Source organism: Aulonocara stuartgranti, assembly GCF_965226115.1.
Source record: "Aulonocara stuartgranti genome assembly, chromosome: 13".
Lineage (NCBI taxonomy): Eukaryota > Metazoa > Chordata > Actinopteri > Cichliformes > Cichlidae > Aulonocara > Aulonocara stuartgranti.
In genome coordinates, this window is record NC_138949.1 from 6,389,472 (window position 1) to 6,403,270 (window position 13,799).

The 13,799-nt window shown below is 39.7% G+C and overlaps 1 protein-coding gene across 7 annotated transcripts in view; it reads right to left on the reverse strand.

Annotated features, from left to right (window-relative positions):
• The window catches only part of rims1a (regulating synaptic membrane exocytosis 1a), a gene marked incomplete at its 3' end in the record, with an annotated part of 119,118 nt that overhangs the window by 75,566 nt on the left and 29,753 nt on the right, over window positions 1–13,799 (reverse strand). For 6 of the 7 annotated variants that reach the window (XM_082558092.1, XM_082558093.1, XM_082558095.1 and 3 more), the window contains exons 3-4: window positions 6,510–6,720; window positions 722–733 (exon numbers count right to left, since the gene is read on the reverse strand). In XM_082558092.1, coding sequence (XP_082414218.1) covers window positions 722–733; window positions 6,510–6,720 — 223 coding nt within the window. The remainder of the gene's footprint in view (window positions 1–721; window positions 734–6,509; window positions 6,721–13,799) is intronic. The other variant, XM_082558091.1, reaches the window with a different exon arrangement.

The following is a 13,799-nucleotide window of genomic DNA, read 5'->3' on the forward strand; positions in this document are numbered from 1 at the left end:
ATCAGTACTATAGCTAGATAGCTAGTGAATATATGCTGAATATGTTGACAGGTGTTCCCAAAAAAGACAAATCCTGCTTTAAAAAGACACCATAAGCTAGCTACAAAGCAAACATGTCACAATCAACAAATGAGAGATGACCAAGGATAGGTAAACAACAACAGACACACCAGCTATTAATACGTAAACACAATATCCATTTCTTGCAAGAATTAGGATTTTGTTAACTACTTGTGAAGATGCTTCCAGTTAACTACTAAATCCCTTTCTAAAAAGATGTATAATAACTAAGCTCTGTCCCACACTGACAATATTACACATCTTAAATGTCAAGATGATGAGTATGTTTCTTTTCTGGGCCTTGTAATCTCCCTATGTTTACCTAGGACTGCTGCCACTTCCTCCCACATGTTTTCATTTGCAAATCTAAAGTTGTCCATACAGTGTATTGGTCTGTGTGCATCATCTACCTCTGAGGTGGCAGCGTGCATCTGACTGCAAGAATATCATCAAAGCAGATGAGTGTTTTGTTTTAGTCTCGTTATCATGCCATAAATTAAATTGTAATTGTGCTGTATTTATAAGGTAATATTTTCACAATAGAACTAATAGACGCGTGAAGACAGAAGACAGGGTCTGTTTTATGTACATGTATTTTCTTAAAGGTTTTGGTCAGAGTTATGTGCTCCAGAAAAGAGAGAAGAAAAGATGCATCACTCACCACTTTGTCCTCCTGCAGCCCAGTCAGCCATCCATGTATAATGAAAAGAAAGACAGAAAGAATGTGAACAAAAAAATGGTATCTGAAAGCATGGCAATGATCCTACTGTGCAAGCCTGCAAGTCACAAACACCGTCATACGCAGATATTTCAGTTTCCAATAATATTCCCATCACTGAAGATGAATGAAAATGCATTGCCCTTTAAAATTCCTCATTTACATCCACCACAAACACAAATACCTAACAGTTGCTGGCCTACAACAGCACATGACAAGATTCGTGCATGGTTATAGCCTCCCTAAATTAAAACGGAATGTTTCTGATTTATGAAAATGAGGTTAAAGCAAAACTATAAACCAACTTCAAGCTGAAAGAAGAATACAAAAATCTATCCGCTCTATCCTCAGTTCACAAATATGAACATAATCTATTTCATTGTTTAAAAGCATATAGAGCTAAAGCAGACAGCTTAGCTTGCCATAGGAAAGCTCTTTACTCTGTCCAAAGGCCTACCTACCAGCTCATTTCGAGTTCACTAGATAGTAACAATAACAATATAGTAATGTAACAGCTTCTTCTCAACCTAAAATGAATCTTTAAGCCACTGAGGCAACCCAAGTGATTAACAGACTACAGACTGTCCACAAACATTAGCAACAAGTAGTAGCAATCTCTGGTCACAGCTGACTCCATCTAAAATCAAAACTGTGCTGTTTGTGTACAGATTAAACCAACACTTAGTTTAATATTGAGTTTTAGAGGTAGGCATATACTTAAATTAGCGTTAGGCTAAGTGTGATCAATCTACAACCTTTAAACAAACCTAAGCTAATCCGCTAATGAATCTGGCTCTAGAGAAAGAGACATGATAAAAGACACAAGGCTCCGATTCTGCAACAGAAACTATAACAGTTAAAGCAGAACTTTATTTTAAAACCCTGTCCTGGGTTTCGGTGATGACTATCTTTGGTGAACTTGAGCTGTGTGCTGTCAAAATGTGTATTTTTTAATTGTTCTCCAAAGTTTTGGCAATCACTGAATGAAAAATAATCATCAATTCTGTGTCTCCAAAAGATGTAGATTTAGAAAGACACAGATTTGTATCTTAATGGGCACTGAACAACTGAATATTACTAATTTTTCTGTTAGACTGTCTCGTTAAGGAAACTGAAAAAGATTTGCTTCTGTATAAATGATTGTATTCCTTTAGTTATTTGAGTAAATGTCCAGTGGTGGTAAAACTCAAGCCGGTATTCTTGAGTAATTTCATGTCTTCCCTGAGTCGTAACGCATGTTTTCTGTTCACACTGAGCAAAGTTAACAAAGTATAATTAAACAGAAAGTCAAACAAACATTAATAAACAGTGTTGTGAGTCTGCTTGTGTGTATGTGTGCGTACCTGTCAATGTACCTTTCAAAAAGTTTCCACTAAATGTAACGCCCCACCCCCCACCCCCCTGCTGAACTCTCCCCACGTTAGCCACTAACTAATTAGGATGTACTTTTGAGCATTTGTGTGTTTGCGTGTGTGAGGTCATTAAATGCCACAGCGACAATTCAGGGGAGGGGATGTGGGGATTGGGGGGTAAGACGGGATGTCACTTATTTCAGAGGAAGACTTGCCTCCCAGCATCACCACACACGCACATACACCCCACTGTGTGTGTATAGGGCACCTCCGGACCCCTGGCAGAGCGAGACAGAGTGAGAGACACCCCCCTCTCCCATCCACTGCTCAGTCTAATGCCCAATTAACCTTTACCAGGTCTCTCTCACACACACACACATGGTAACACACACAGAGCTCAGATACAGTACATTTCGAGAGCACATACAGTACGACCCACGGCTCATCAGCTCCATCTGAGTTCCAACACCTGAGGCCTGATGTGATGTTCAGTGCGTGCTTTTATCACCAGCTGCTTGTAGGAAGTATACTGAGTGTAGATTTAATTTCAATTACTTATTCGTGTTTACAACGTTACCATAATTTAGAAAAAAAAAACATATTGCATCAAATAAGACTTGAATCTTGAGGATAACAGCATAAACTCAGCAGGAAAGCGAACATGCGTAGGTTGGGCACAAACAGCATCAGTCCATCTAAAATCAAACATTCCTGCTGCTCAACCGTCTCAAATTTCCTAGCAATCATTATACATGTCCAAACTTTGGGTCGTTCAGTTTTAATGCAAATCAGAGATGGCTGAGCAGAAACTATTGTAAAAATGTGATGATTTGAGATTTTAGTGACCCAGGTCTTTAATGAAATGTATGCACATATTTAAATAACTTATTTTCTGACTTGTGATTAGAGCGCCATCTGGAATCTCCGGTATTTTGTTCCTGCTGAACAAGACGACATGCTGATTTTTGCTTTAGTGGCACAACTTGTCGTACTTGCTCAATCCAGCAAATACAACAAGTCGATTCATGCTGGAGTCATTTTTGCAACTAAGAAATTTATGTTAAAAAGTATTGCGCGTGCTTTATTTTACATTAAACTATATGCCAATCAGAAATGGTCACTGACTGTCTTTTTCAATATTCGTATTAAGGTGTGCTCAAATATGGGATTTTGCAGGACTGCTGGAGTTTTATTTTTTCATATTATTAGTAGCCAATACTTTTGGGGAATCTGTCCCAAATGACAGATTGTGGTTCATTTTGATGTTGAGAAAGATCAGTGAAAATGTCAGGCTTTTATCTTTGAAATATTCCTGTTCTAACGTTGCCATGTCTGAAAAAAAGGCTCGAAAGTGGGTCAGTGGACGCCTAGGAATAAAACTCTGCATATCTCTTAGTTCAGTATAGTGTACACACAAATTTAATAAAAGGAAAATACTTCTGTGTTTATATATATATTAGGGCTGCCACAAACGATTATTCTGATAGTCGACTAGTCACCGATTATTTTTGCGATTAGTCGACTAATCAGATCATCACCCATTGGACGTAAAACCTACAAGCTGTAGGTTGCACCAGCAGCATCTGCTCTTATCTAACTATCATTAGCTTACAGCTTTAAGTGTTTAAGGTGCTAACTAAAAATAAAGACAAGATGGTAGTTTATTAAATTTTAATTAAACTTGCAGATTGTTTCGGTGAAGTTTAATAAACTCCTTGCTATCTAAAATATAACAGGACACCGGAGTAAATTCTGGAGCATCTCACACTTCTGATAATCAGCTGTCTGTTTGACGTTTATTCAGCTGTGTAAAAACTATAACTTTAATCTCAGCCAAACCGATTTACTCAGGAACAAATAAAATACTAAAAAAAAAGCCAAACAATAACATTTTAAAGTTATCTACGTGACGGCCGGGAGTCCGGTGTTCTCACGGCTCTAGTTAGCCTTGCCCCCAGTTAGCTATCGAGCTAGCGGGTAACAGACGTCGGAGCGCTTTTGAAAATATGTGGTGTCTTGATAAACTGAGCCGATATTTGAGGTTTACACAGCTATATTCTCGCCTGAAAATATGTTAAACGTTTATTTTGTGACCCAGAAAGAATAATAAGAGTAATATTAAAACTAACTAGCTGCCGCTAGGGCTGAACGATTATGGAAAATAATCTAATTGCGATTTTTTGCCCCAATATTGCGATTGCGATGCGATATGCGATTATTTTTTAAGGTCTTTGTCTTCTGTATTATTAAACAAAGACAAGCAATACATCATATAGTATGGCCAATACTATATTACATTAATTTTAAACTGTTCTTTCCTGGAAGACAGACCTCTGTTATGATGACATGAGGTGAAGCATGAATTGATGACTGACATTTTTATTTAACTTCTTCAATCACAACAGTATATTTGAACATACACAATAGTTTATTTTTAGCTTACAAACATCTGAGCATAAAGTGCTGACAAGGAACCCTGGTGTAAACATTAAAATGAAAGTCAGTACAATGTGCAGATTGCAGAAATATACATAAACAAAATCAGTGGCTTTACCACACTCAGTTTTTCGACATCTGTGAACTACTAGACAGTCATTCAATTAAAAAATAATATTAAATAAATAAAACTAATAAATAAAAAATACACACATCTTACTGATCTCTGCAGTCAGTAACATTACACATAAAGTGCAAACATAATAGCAATTGTATAAACACACACACAAACACGCCTTTAAAGTTTAAAGGCGTGAAATTGGACGGTCTAGTTCTGATTAGCGTCACCGCTGTCTCGGTGGAGTTTAATAAACTCGGCCGTCTGCTTCTTGCTATCTAAAATATAACCAGACACTGGTGTAAATTCTCGACTGTCTCATACTTCTGTTTAATAAGTTTTCTGTTTGACGTTTAGTCAGCTGTGTGAAAACCAAGGAGGAACCCACCCGGGGGATTAATAAAGTTTTATTTTATCTAATCTAATAACTTTAATCTCAGCCAAACCGATTTACTCACGAACAAACAAAACACTGAAAAAAGCCCAACAATAACATTTTTAGGTTGTCTAAGTGACTTATATATTACGTTTAACCCGAGCAGCGAAACTCCGCGGTGATCTGAAAATGATGTGCCGGGAGTTGTGCCGTTCTCGGCCGCATCAGTAACCCTCGAGCTCCCGGCTAGCTGTCGAGCTGGTGGGTAGCAGACGCCTCTGAAAACGTCGAAGCACTTTTGCAAATATGGGATATCTTGATAAACCGAGCAGATATTTGATGTTTACACAGCTACTTTCTCGCCTGAAAATATTTTAAAAGTTTATTTTGTGACCCAGAAAGATTAGTATGAGTAATTTTAAAACTTAGTAGCGGCCGCCATTGTTGGAAACTGGAGTTTGGCTGGGCCGCGCTATGAATTCTGGGATATGGTAGTAATTTGGACAGCCTTCGGCGCGTCGCTGTGACGTAATCGGTCTACAAATGCGGCCTCAGGAGGATGCAGCCCATGAATTGTATAATATAATCGCAGTATAATCGCAGCCTTTGCGGTTAGAAAATTGCACTTGATCATGTCGCGATATTATCGCAAATGCGATATATCGTTCAGCCCTAGCTGCCGCCATTGTTGGAAACTGAGCCGGGCGCTATGAATTCTGGGACACAGCTGCTTCTTCTTCTTCGGGGTTTAAGGGCAGCTGGCATCCTTGTACATCCAGTGCTGCCATCTTCTGTTTCAGTCCGTTATTACACTCTTAAATCCTGCTACTTATTCCTGCGTCTTTTGGGATCTTACAAAGCTTCAAACGACGCGTCGACTATTAAATCAGTCGTCGACGATTTTGATAGTCGACGTAATCGTGACTAGTCGACAAATCGTGGCAGCCCTAATATACATTACTGTGTTTTTTACATTAACCTATTTAATTCTGTATTATTGTATCTGTATACTGTTCATTTTACTAACGTATAAAGCAGTTTGGGTTGTAGGATTGTGATCATGTTCTTTTTTACAATACAGAAAAGAATGCATATTGAAGATATACAAATTAAAGAGCGTGTACATCACTCGATATTATACTTGTGATACTTTTTAATATCCAAACTCTTCAAATGTGACAGTGCTGTATTTCTTCCAGACAGCTGCAGCTCTGTCCGGGAACTGATGCATATTGCTGTTTAGGAGAATGAGTTTCAATTCAACCTTTAATAACGATCAAAGTATTATCTTTTGTCCTCTATTCTTTTTGCCCTTCACACTGAAACGTGTGGAGGATACTGCATCACACTTTTGTGAGGGCAGGTTTAATATTTGCTATATTGCTGTGTGCTACTTCACAAGGATAAAAATATGTGTTTTTGTGCTGAGAAAGTGTAGCCTTCCCTCACCGTGTTGGATCGCAGGGACACACGCCCCCCACAGCGAGCGCAGAACTTGGTCTGGCAGTACGAGCACGGGTTCCCACAGCCATCTGCGAACTTGGTCTTGTGGCAGATGCCACAGGTCGGCGCATCGTCGCGGTGAACGGCCGAGCCTGCCGCTGCCGTGGCCTGTCGGATCACAGTCTCTCTGTAGCTGGATAACTGCTGCTGGATACCTCTGCAAAAATAAAATCAAACAGAAGCATGAAGACTTCTGCATTTTTGAAAGGAGGCCACGTTATAAGTTACCATCTCAGGATACATTTCAAAAACGAAATGTGCTAATACACTTGAAGGAAAGGATGTGTCAAATGTCACCCAAGCTCTCTTGAATTTCACTGGTGTTTTTTTCACTTCAGTCCAAGCGTATTTTACTCCTTACTGTGTCGTAATCGAGCTCTTTACCGTTTTAGTTTGTGAGGACATGTTTTACTTTCTATTTCACCATCCTCAGCAGCAATGCGCGTCTCTGTAATGCTAAACACAGCAATGGTTTGAGCTGTGGATTTATGTGTCACCAATGCTACAATTTACTAATTAGAACAAGAGTATAACTTTTTTTAATGCTAGCATCCACAGCGTCATTATGAAGGTTAATTTATTAAATGTGCACTCATCCCACTCTGTGGACTGGGAGGTAAAGTACAAGTTTGCGGTTCTACCCACATTAAAAACCAAGAAAGAGTCCAGCATGCATATTTTAACCTAAACCGTTAGCTTTTCATAAACTTAACCAAGAAGATTTGTTTTATAAACCTAAGTAAAAAAGAACTGCTTTGCAGCAACACCACTGCCTTAAACTGTAGTTTCTCTAACAACCACTTGAGGCTGGTTAATCTAACTGGCTAATACTCAAAGTATAACACTGCCTCTGCTGGTTTAGTCCTCATGCAGAAGAGCATCCTGCTGCCAGGTGTTCCCCAGGTCAGGGACACAAATGCACCCAGCCATCCATGTGAAGAAAAAAAAAAAGATTGATCACTTTCTTCCATTGCTCTGTTGTCCAGGTCTCATGTGCACATTGTTATTGCTTTTGGACAGGGGTCAGCATGGCCACCCTGACTGGTCTGCAACTCTGCTGCCCCATGCACAACAAACTGTGATGTTCTGTGTATTCTGACACCTTTCTACCAGAACCAGCCGTAACTTTTTCTATAATTTGAGCTACAGTAGCTCGTCTGTTGGAGCGGACCTCACAGCCGGCCTTCACTCCCCATGTGCATCAGTGAGCCTTGGCTTTCATGACCCTGTTAATGGTTCACCCCTGTTCTGACCACTGCAGACTGGGAACATCCCACAAGAGCTGGAGATTTGGAGATGCCCAAAGCTGGCCCAGTCATCTGGCCATCACAGTTTGAACCTTGTTAAACTCACTCAAAATCTCACACTTTCCCATTTTCCCTGCTTCTAACATCAACTTTGAGGATAAAATACTCACTTGATCCCTGATATATCCCACCCACTAACAGGTGGCATGATGAAGACATAATCAGTGTTATTCACTTCCCATGTCAGTGGTCATAATGTTATGTCTGATCGCTGTAATGTTTAATGTGGCAAAAAAACAGAATGAAATAAAGATCCTGCTGCATCTGTAAAAAAAACAAAACAAAAACAAAAACAAATGTTATGGAAAAATCATAAATCCACAGAATACTACTGCTTTGATCCACTAGGTTTAAGCCTTCCACAGTAATTCCACACACTGTGGATCACTGCAAACGCAAAAAGTTAAAGGACAGAAAGATACAATAAGAAATTACAAAAGAATGATTGTTTTACTGGATAAATAATAAAGAAAGGGGAGGAGAAATGAACTGAAACCACAGTATGAAGGAGACAGTTGTTGCATTAAGTTCAGTCGATATCAGCCACTCTCCACACTCTCTGTGTTTTGGTGCAGTCAACTCTTTTTGTGTGTGTGCTTTTGTTTCAGGCTGCTTTGCCAACACAAGAAACTCTTCGAATCGATATGAGAAAGAGAGGGGAAGAGTATTGGTTTTATCAAAGGCATTACAGTATGCTGATTAATTGGATTTCACACTGTGGAGATTGAGGAGAGAGCAAATAGAGGGGAAACAGACCAAAGAGGAGAAGAGCTGATGAATAAGGTGAGGACAGAGGATGTACTTCTTTATGTTTCACTTCCAAACACTACTCGGCATTCCCATATGGAAAAGAAATAGTAAAAACTTATAAAAGGCTTGCATAAGATGGCCTACTTCATATAGTGAAGGCTTATATGACTTACTCATGAAAGTGGCCACTTTCGTATATTGTTTTAGTAAGTATCCAAAACATACAAGTTTCATTTATATAATTTTTCTAGGGATCTTATATCTGTTTTCACTCTTGTATGCTTTTCATACAAGTTTCACACAAGACAGATACAAACTTTATAAGACTTATATACATCTTTTCCATATGGGATAACATGTACTAGGCTACAGGCATTTATTAGAGCTGAAGAAGACCAGCCAAATTACACATAATTAAAAACTACATTGAGTTAAATGACTACAATCATAATATAAAGACACTGTGATTTAATTTTAAAAGCCTGGAAGAGCACGCAACACCAGTTGGCCCCTCTGGCCAACTGGTGTTGGCCAGAGGGGCCGATGGCGCGATATGGCAGCCTCGCTTCTGTCAGTCTGCCCCAGGGCAGCTGTGGCTACAACTGTAGCTGCCTCCACCAGTGTGTGAATGCGAGAGTGAATGAATAGTGGCATTGTAAAAGCGCTTTGGGTGCCTTGAAAAGCGCTATATAAATCCAATCCATTATTATTATTATTATTACAATCATAATATAAAGACACTGTGATTTAATTTTAAAAGCCTGGAAGAGCACGCGATATAAAAAACAGCAACAAATGCAAACTTACAGACAAGGAGACAAAAGTAGGACAACCATGGTCCAGAGCCCCTTCTCGTCATCTTTTAACACACAATACCCCCCTGTACCAATGTGTTTATGAACAAAAACCTTTAAAAAGTGCACGTTGGGAGGCAGGCAGAAGGCAGGTGTTTCAGTGCTATCTATTCAATTCAATTCAATTTTATTTATATAGCGCCAAATCACAACAACAGTCACCTCAAGGCAGACTGGGACCAGTTTTTTCTGTTTTGACTTGACGTTAAATAAAAAAACTAAAATGAAAAAGTTTAGGTTCAAATATGGCACATGTTGTCTATCTGCAGAAGGTTTCTTTGGCGATCATGGTTAGACTCATCATGACAACACCATCTTTTGCCAAAAACTTCACGCCTTCCATTTCAGACATTAAAGAACTCCTATAAAATTCTGCCTGCCCTGCATGTTTCAGAAGAAAACATCCAGCGGGTCATAATGTGAATCCGCACATCCACACATGTGCTCCTGACCAAACGTCAGTATGTGATGACCTGCAGATGAAAGCGGGTTGACTGTTAGTCCATTCACTGTTTCACCACAGGAAGCAGGTTGAGCATTTCCTCGTCTTGGTCTCATGATACTGAATTTGCCAAGCGACGGGTGGACAAACCATACTGAAGTCTCACATACATGTGTATCTGCGAGGGAATTTCTTTCAACTCACTGCTAAATATGGAATGAAGAATGAGACATAAAGTCCTTTAATATCACGGACATATAGAGCAGCTTAATAGTTCATTGAGGTAAAGCTCAAGACATTTTTTGATGACCATCAGGACTGAGTGAACCCTGTGACAAGTACTGCTAAATGACATGAAAACAAAATAGAGATATAGAGATTTATACAGAGATATTTATTTAAAATATAAGCAAATTACTATAAATGCAACAATCTGTGGTTTAATGATCAGCCTGCAGATAAATTTAGATGTGAACTGAGTAGGGTACAATTTAAGGTTTTACAACTGGAATCTTAAATTATTGACCAAAGAAATCGGTGCATGTGCTGTGTCCCTTAAATGCCACAGGCCTGGCAAAAAAGTGCTCATAGAGCAGCTTTTTGCTAGTAATGAAATAATACGGCAGTGAGCTTAGGGATGGTGTGACATTAATATTTATGATGTGTTAGAGAGGGAAAAGAAAGAGGAAAGGAGCAAGTCGTCAAAGAAGAGGTGGGAAGAGACCTTACAGGAAGAGAAAGTAGATAATTAGAAGAATAGAAGAAAAGGGGAATAACCGGGAAAAAGGAGAAAAGACCCAAAAAATTAAGTTGTAGTAAAATTAGAAGAAAGGAAGGAGGATGGATGAGAAGAAAGACGACAGGAGAGGACATACAGTAGGGAGAAAGAAAGGGAAAAACAAAGAGGTGAAGTGAGGGCGGAAAGCGAGGGGAGGAGAGATGAGGATGAAACGAAAGAAGAGGTGGCAAGAAAAGAAAAAAGGGGAGGAGAGGAAAACAAACCAACAAGTCACAGAGACAGAGAGGATCTATGAAGAAATCAAAAGAAGGAAAAGGGGACATGAAGATTAAAAAGACAGGAGAAAGGGAGGGGAAATGAGGAAAGGAAACAAGGTGGAATGGTGGGGGGAGGAGAACTAAGAGAGACTGAAGAACAGAAGTGGGGAAAAGAAATGCGAAGAGGAGAAAGTGAAAGGGAAGAAGAAGAAGAGGCAAAGCAGAGGAAGATGGAAGAGGAAATGAAGAGATGAAAAGTGAAAAGTGAAAAAGTGAAAGAATGGAGGGACAAAAGAGAAGCAGGGAAGTGGAGTATATAAGAAACACCAACTGTTTAATCGCACTGTCATAAAGACAAACTGCTCCTTATCACAATCATCGAACAGAAATCCATGCCTTTGTGGCAGCCTGGTAGCAAAAGTGCATACAGAGATGAGGTTGTGGCGGAGGAATGGATCACACACAGGACACTCCAGATATTAATGCTCCGTTATTGTTTTTAGATTTATTGCTCTCAGTTTAAATGTATTCTTATCTCTCCATCACACTTTGGGCAGTTCTGGTTACGTATAACAGCACCAACCCTGTTACAGCACTGTCTGTCAGACAGGCCTGCTCCCATCTGATATCTGTATCAGCAGATAACAGAAGACAAGATACTTGTACTGTGTGACTGTTCCCATGTGAACAGTCACAACATAACTTCTCCATCCTGGCGCAACGTTACCTCAGATGCTTTAGGAACAACATCGACTGTAGCTGCTAAACGCAACAGAACACGATTTTCTGCAGCACTACTTACAGACCGGGGCTCAGCGGTGCAGGATGCTCCCCCATCGGCTCAGGCGGTAAAAAAAACTACAAGTTCCAGCAGCTGAGGCCCGAGTAATCAAAGTCCACCAACTAGTTGTTTGCTTGAGATTTGGCCATTGCTCCTTTGGGTGCAACAAGACAAACCGTTGCCTCTAAATACAGCCTTCAGAGATGTCAGGGCCCAGTAGGTGAAATACAAGCTTTACCTCTGTAAATGTTAGCACCTGCTCAAACACACACACACACACACTTCCTGGGAGTAACAGCCAAAGGGCACAGAGAGGTCACCTGCTGCTGCAGCGCTGCAGGATTTACTTCCTGATCCGTGGCTCTCACTGAGCCCGTCCTAACCCACGGCTCCTGTCAGCTGCTAATAGATTTAGACCAGTATCCAGTACGGACTTGATTTATGGAGCCTGCGTGGTTGGTTATGCGTATTGTCGATCTGATCAATATGACACCAGTTGTCCGTGGGGAAGCCTTCAACCCGAACTGAATAAGATGTTGCTGTTCAGGTTCAGCACGAGAGGGATTTACGTTTAGCTTTTTATGACGATTATCAGCATCTTATTTGTTATTTCAGAGGTGTTACTGTTGATGACGCATGGCTGCAGTCCAAAATAGCTTCTATTGGTATTAGGTCTAATAAATCCATGTTGGCTGGAAGTAAGTATTCCGAGTATTAAATGCACAGAAGGTGATCGGGGCATTTGCTCATCCTTATTACATCTCATTTTCCTCCATCCTCAAGATCATTCTTTGTTGGGGGTTCAGTGAGTTCTTTCATTTTTGCCCCCAAACATTTAACTTCTACCTTTCCACACATTTTGACACATTTTACCTTTGTCTGTTATTTTTCTATTATTTCCATCTCACAGGCTGTATTTAAAAGATGGAAGTAGCCACTGTGAACTCACCCATTTGGGGCCAGTCGTACGGTTGGATATATTTACAAAATGTGATTTTTTTTTTCCGTTCAGTTACCAAATATATGATCCACAGCTACACATCCAGCTAGATTTGATTTAGAAAAGATAAGAGTAGTTATTGTAAAGACAGAGATACAGAGAGCCTCACTGTGTCATGTTGAATTGTCAGCTGGTACCAAACATTATGTTTTCCTTGAGAGAAAAACAGGTTGGGTCTAAACTGGTGCATAAAACTTCAGCAGAATGTATAAAACAGTATTTAAATTGTTTTTTTCATCCCAAATGCTAAATCCAAGCCTACATCCATGCTGCTATTTGCCTTCTATTCTGAAAGTAGTCATTTCCAAAGTGTGGGTCGATGCCCCCTAGTGGGCCGTGAAGGAACTGTTGGTGGGCTACAGTAACTTTGAAATTAAGTATGTAAGGTTACATATTTATATAAATGTATTTGTATAAAAAATAGATGAAAACTGGTGATAGGAGGTGGTTAGTTTCTAATGTTACTCATTACTCTGACCTAAATCTACTGCTCTTGTATTAAAGTTTGTGTGCCAGTGGTAGGTGGTAGCAACAGAGTAGCAATTTATAGTTAACAGCCTGTGTTGTTTGCATTTCTTAAATAAAAATTTCAAGAAAATTCATCACTTTCTCTTATACTTTGAGTAAAGTGAAGATTTCAGATTGGCTGGGCCGAATGGGATTTTCTGTTTTTTTAGGTGGCCGCGGGACTCTTGGCTTTGGGAATGGCTGCTGAAGAGGATCACAGGGGGGATGGAGCTCAGCCCAGCTGATATGGGAGCAGGAAGGGACGACAAGATCACCCAGAGAACATTGAGAAAACACGTGGAGTAGGAACATACAGTATATACACAAAGGCCACAGCCAACCTGAAATGTTTTTTTTTTATCTGTGATTTACAGTTATGGGTCAAAGGATTTTGATCACATGACATCCCAGCTTGCGTAAGCCCATAGAGCAAGCCACTGCAAAAACTCAAAATCTTACCAAGTATATTTGTCTTATTTCTAGTCAAAATTATCTCATTACACTTAAAATAAGACACAATCAGCTACAGGGCAACATTTCAGTAAGCTAAAGGAACTTGTTTCAAGACAGTGAATCTTGAAACTAGAGAAAAACTAGAG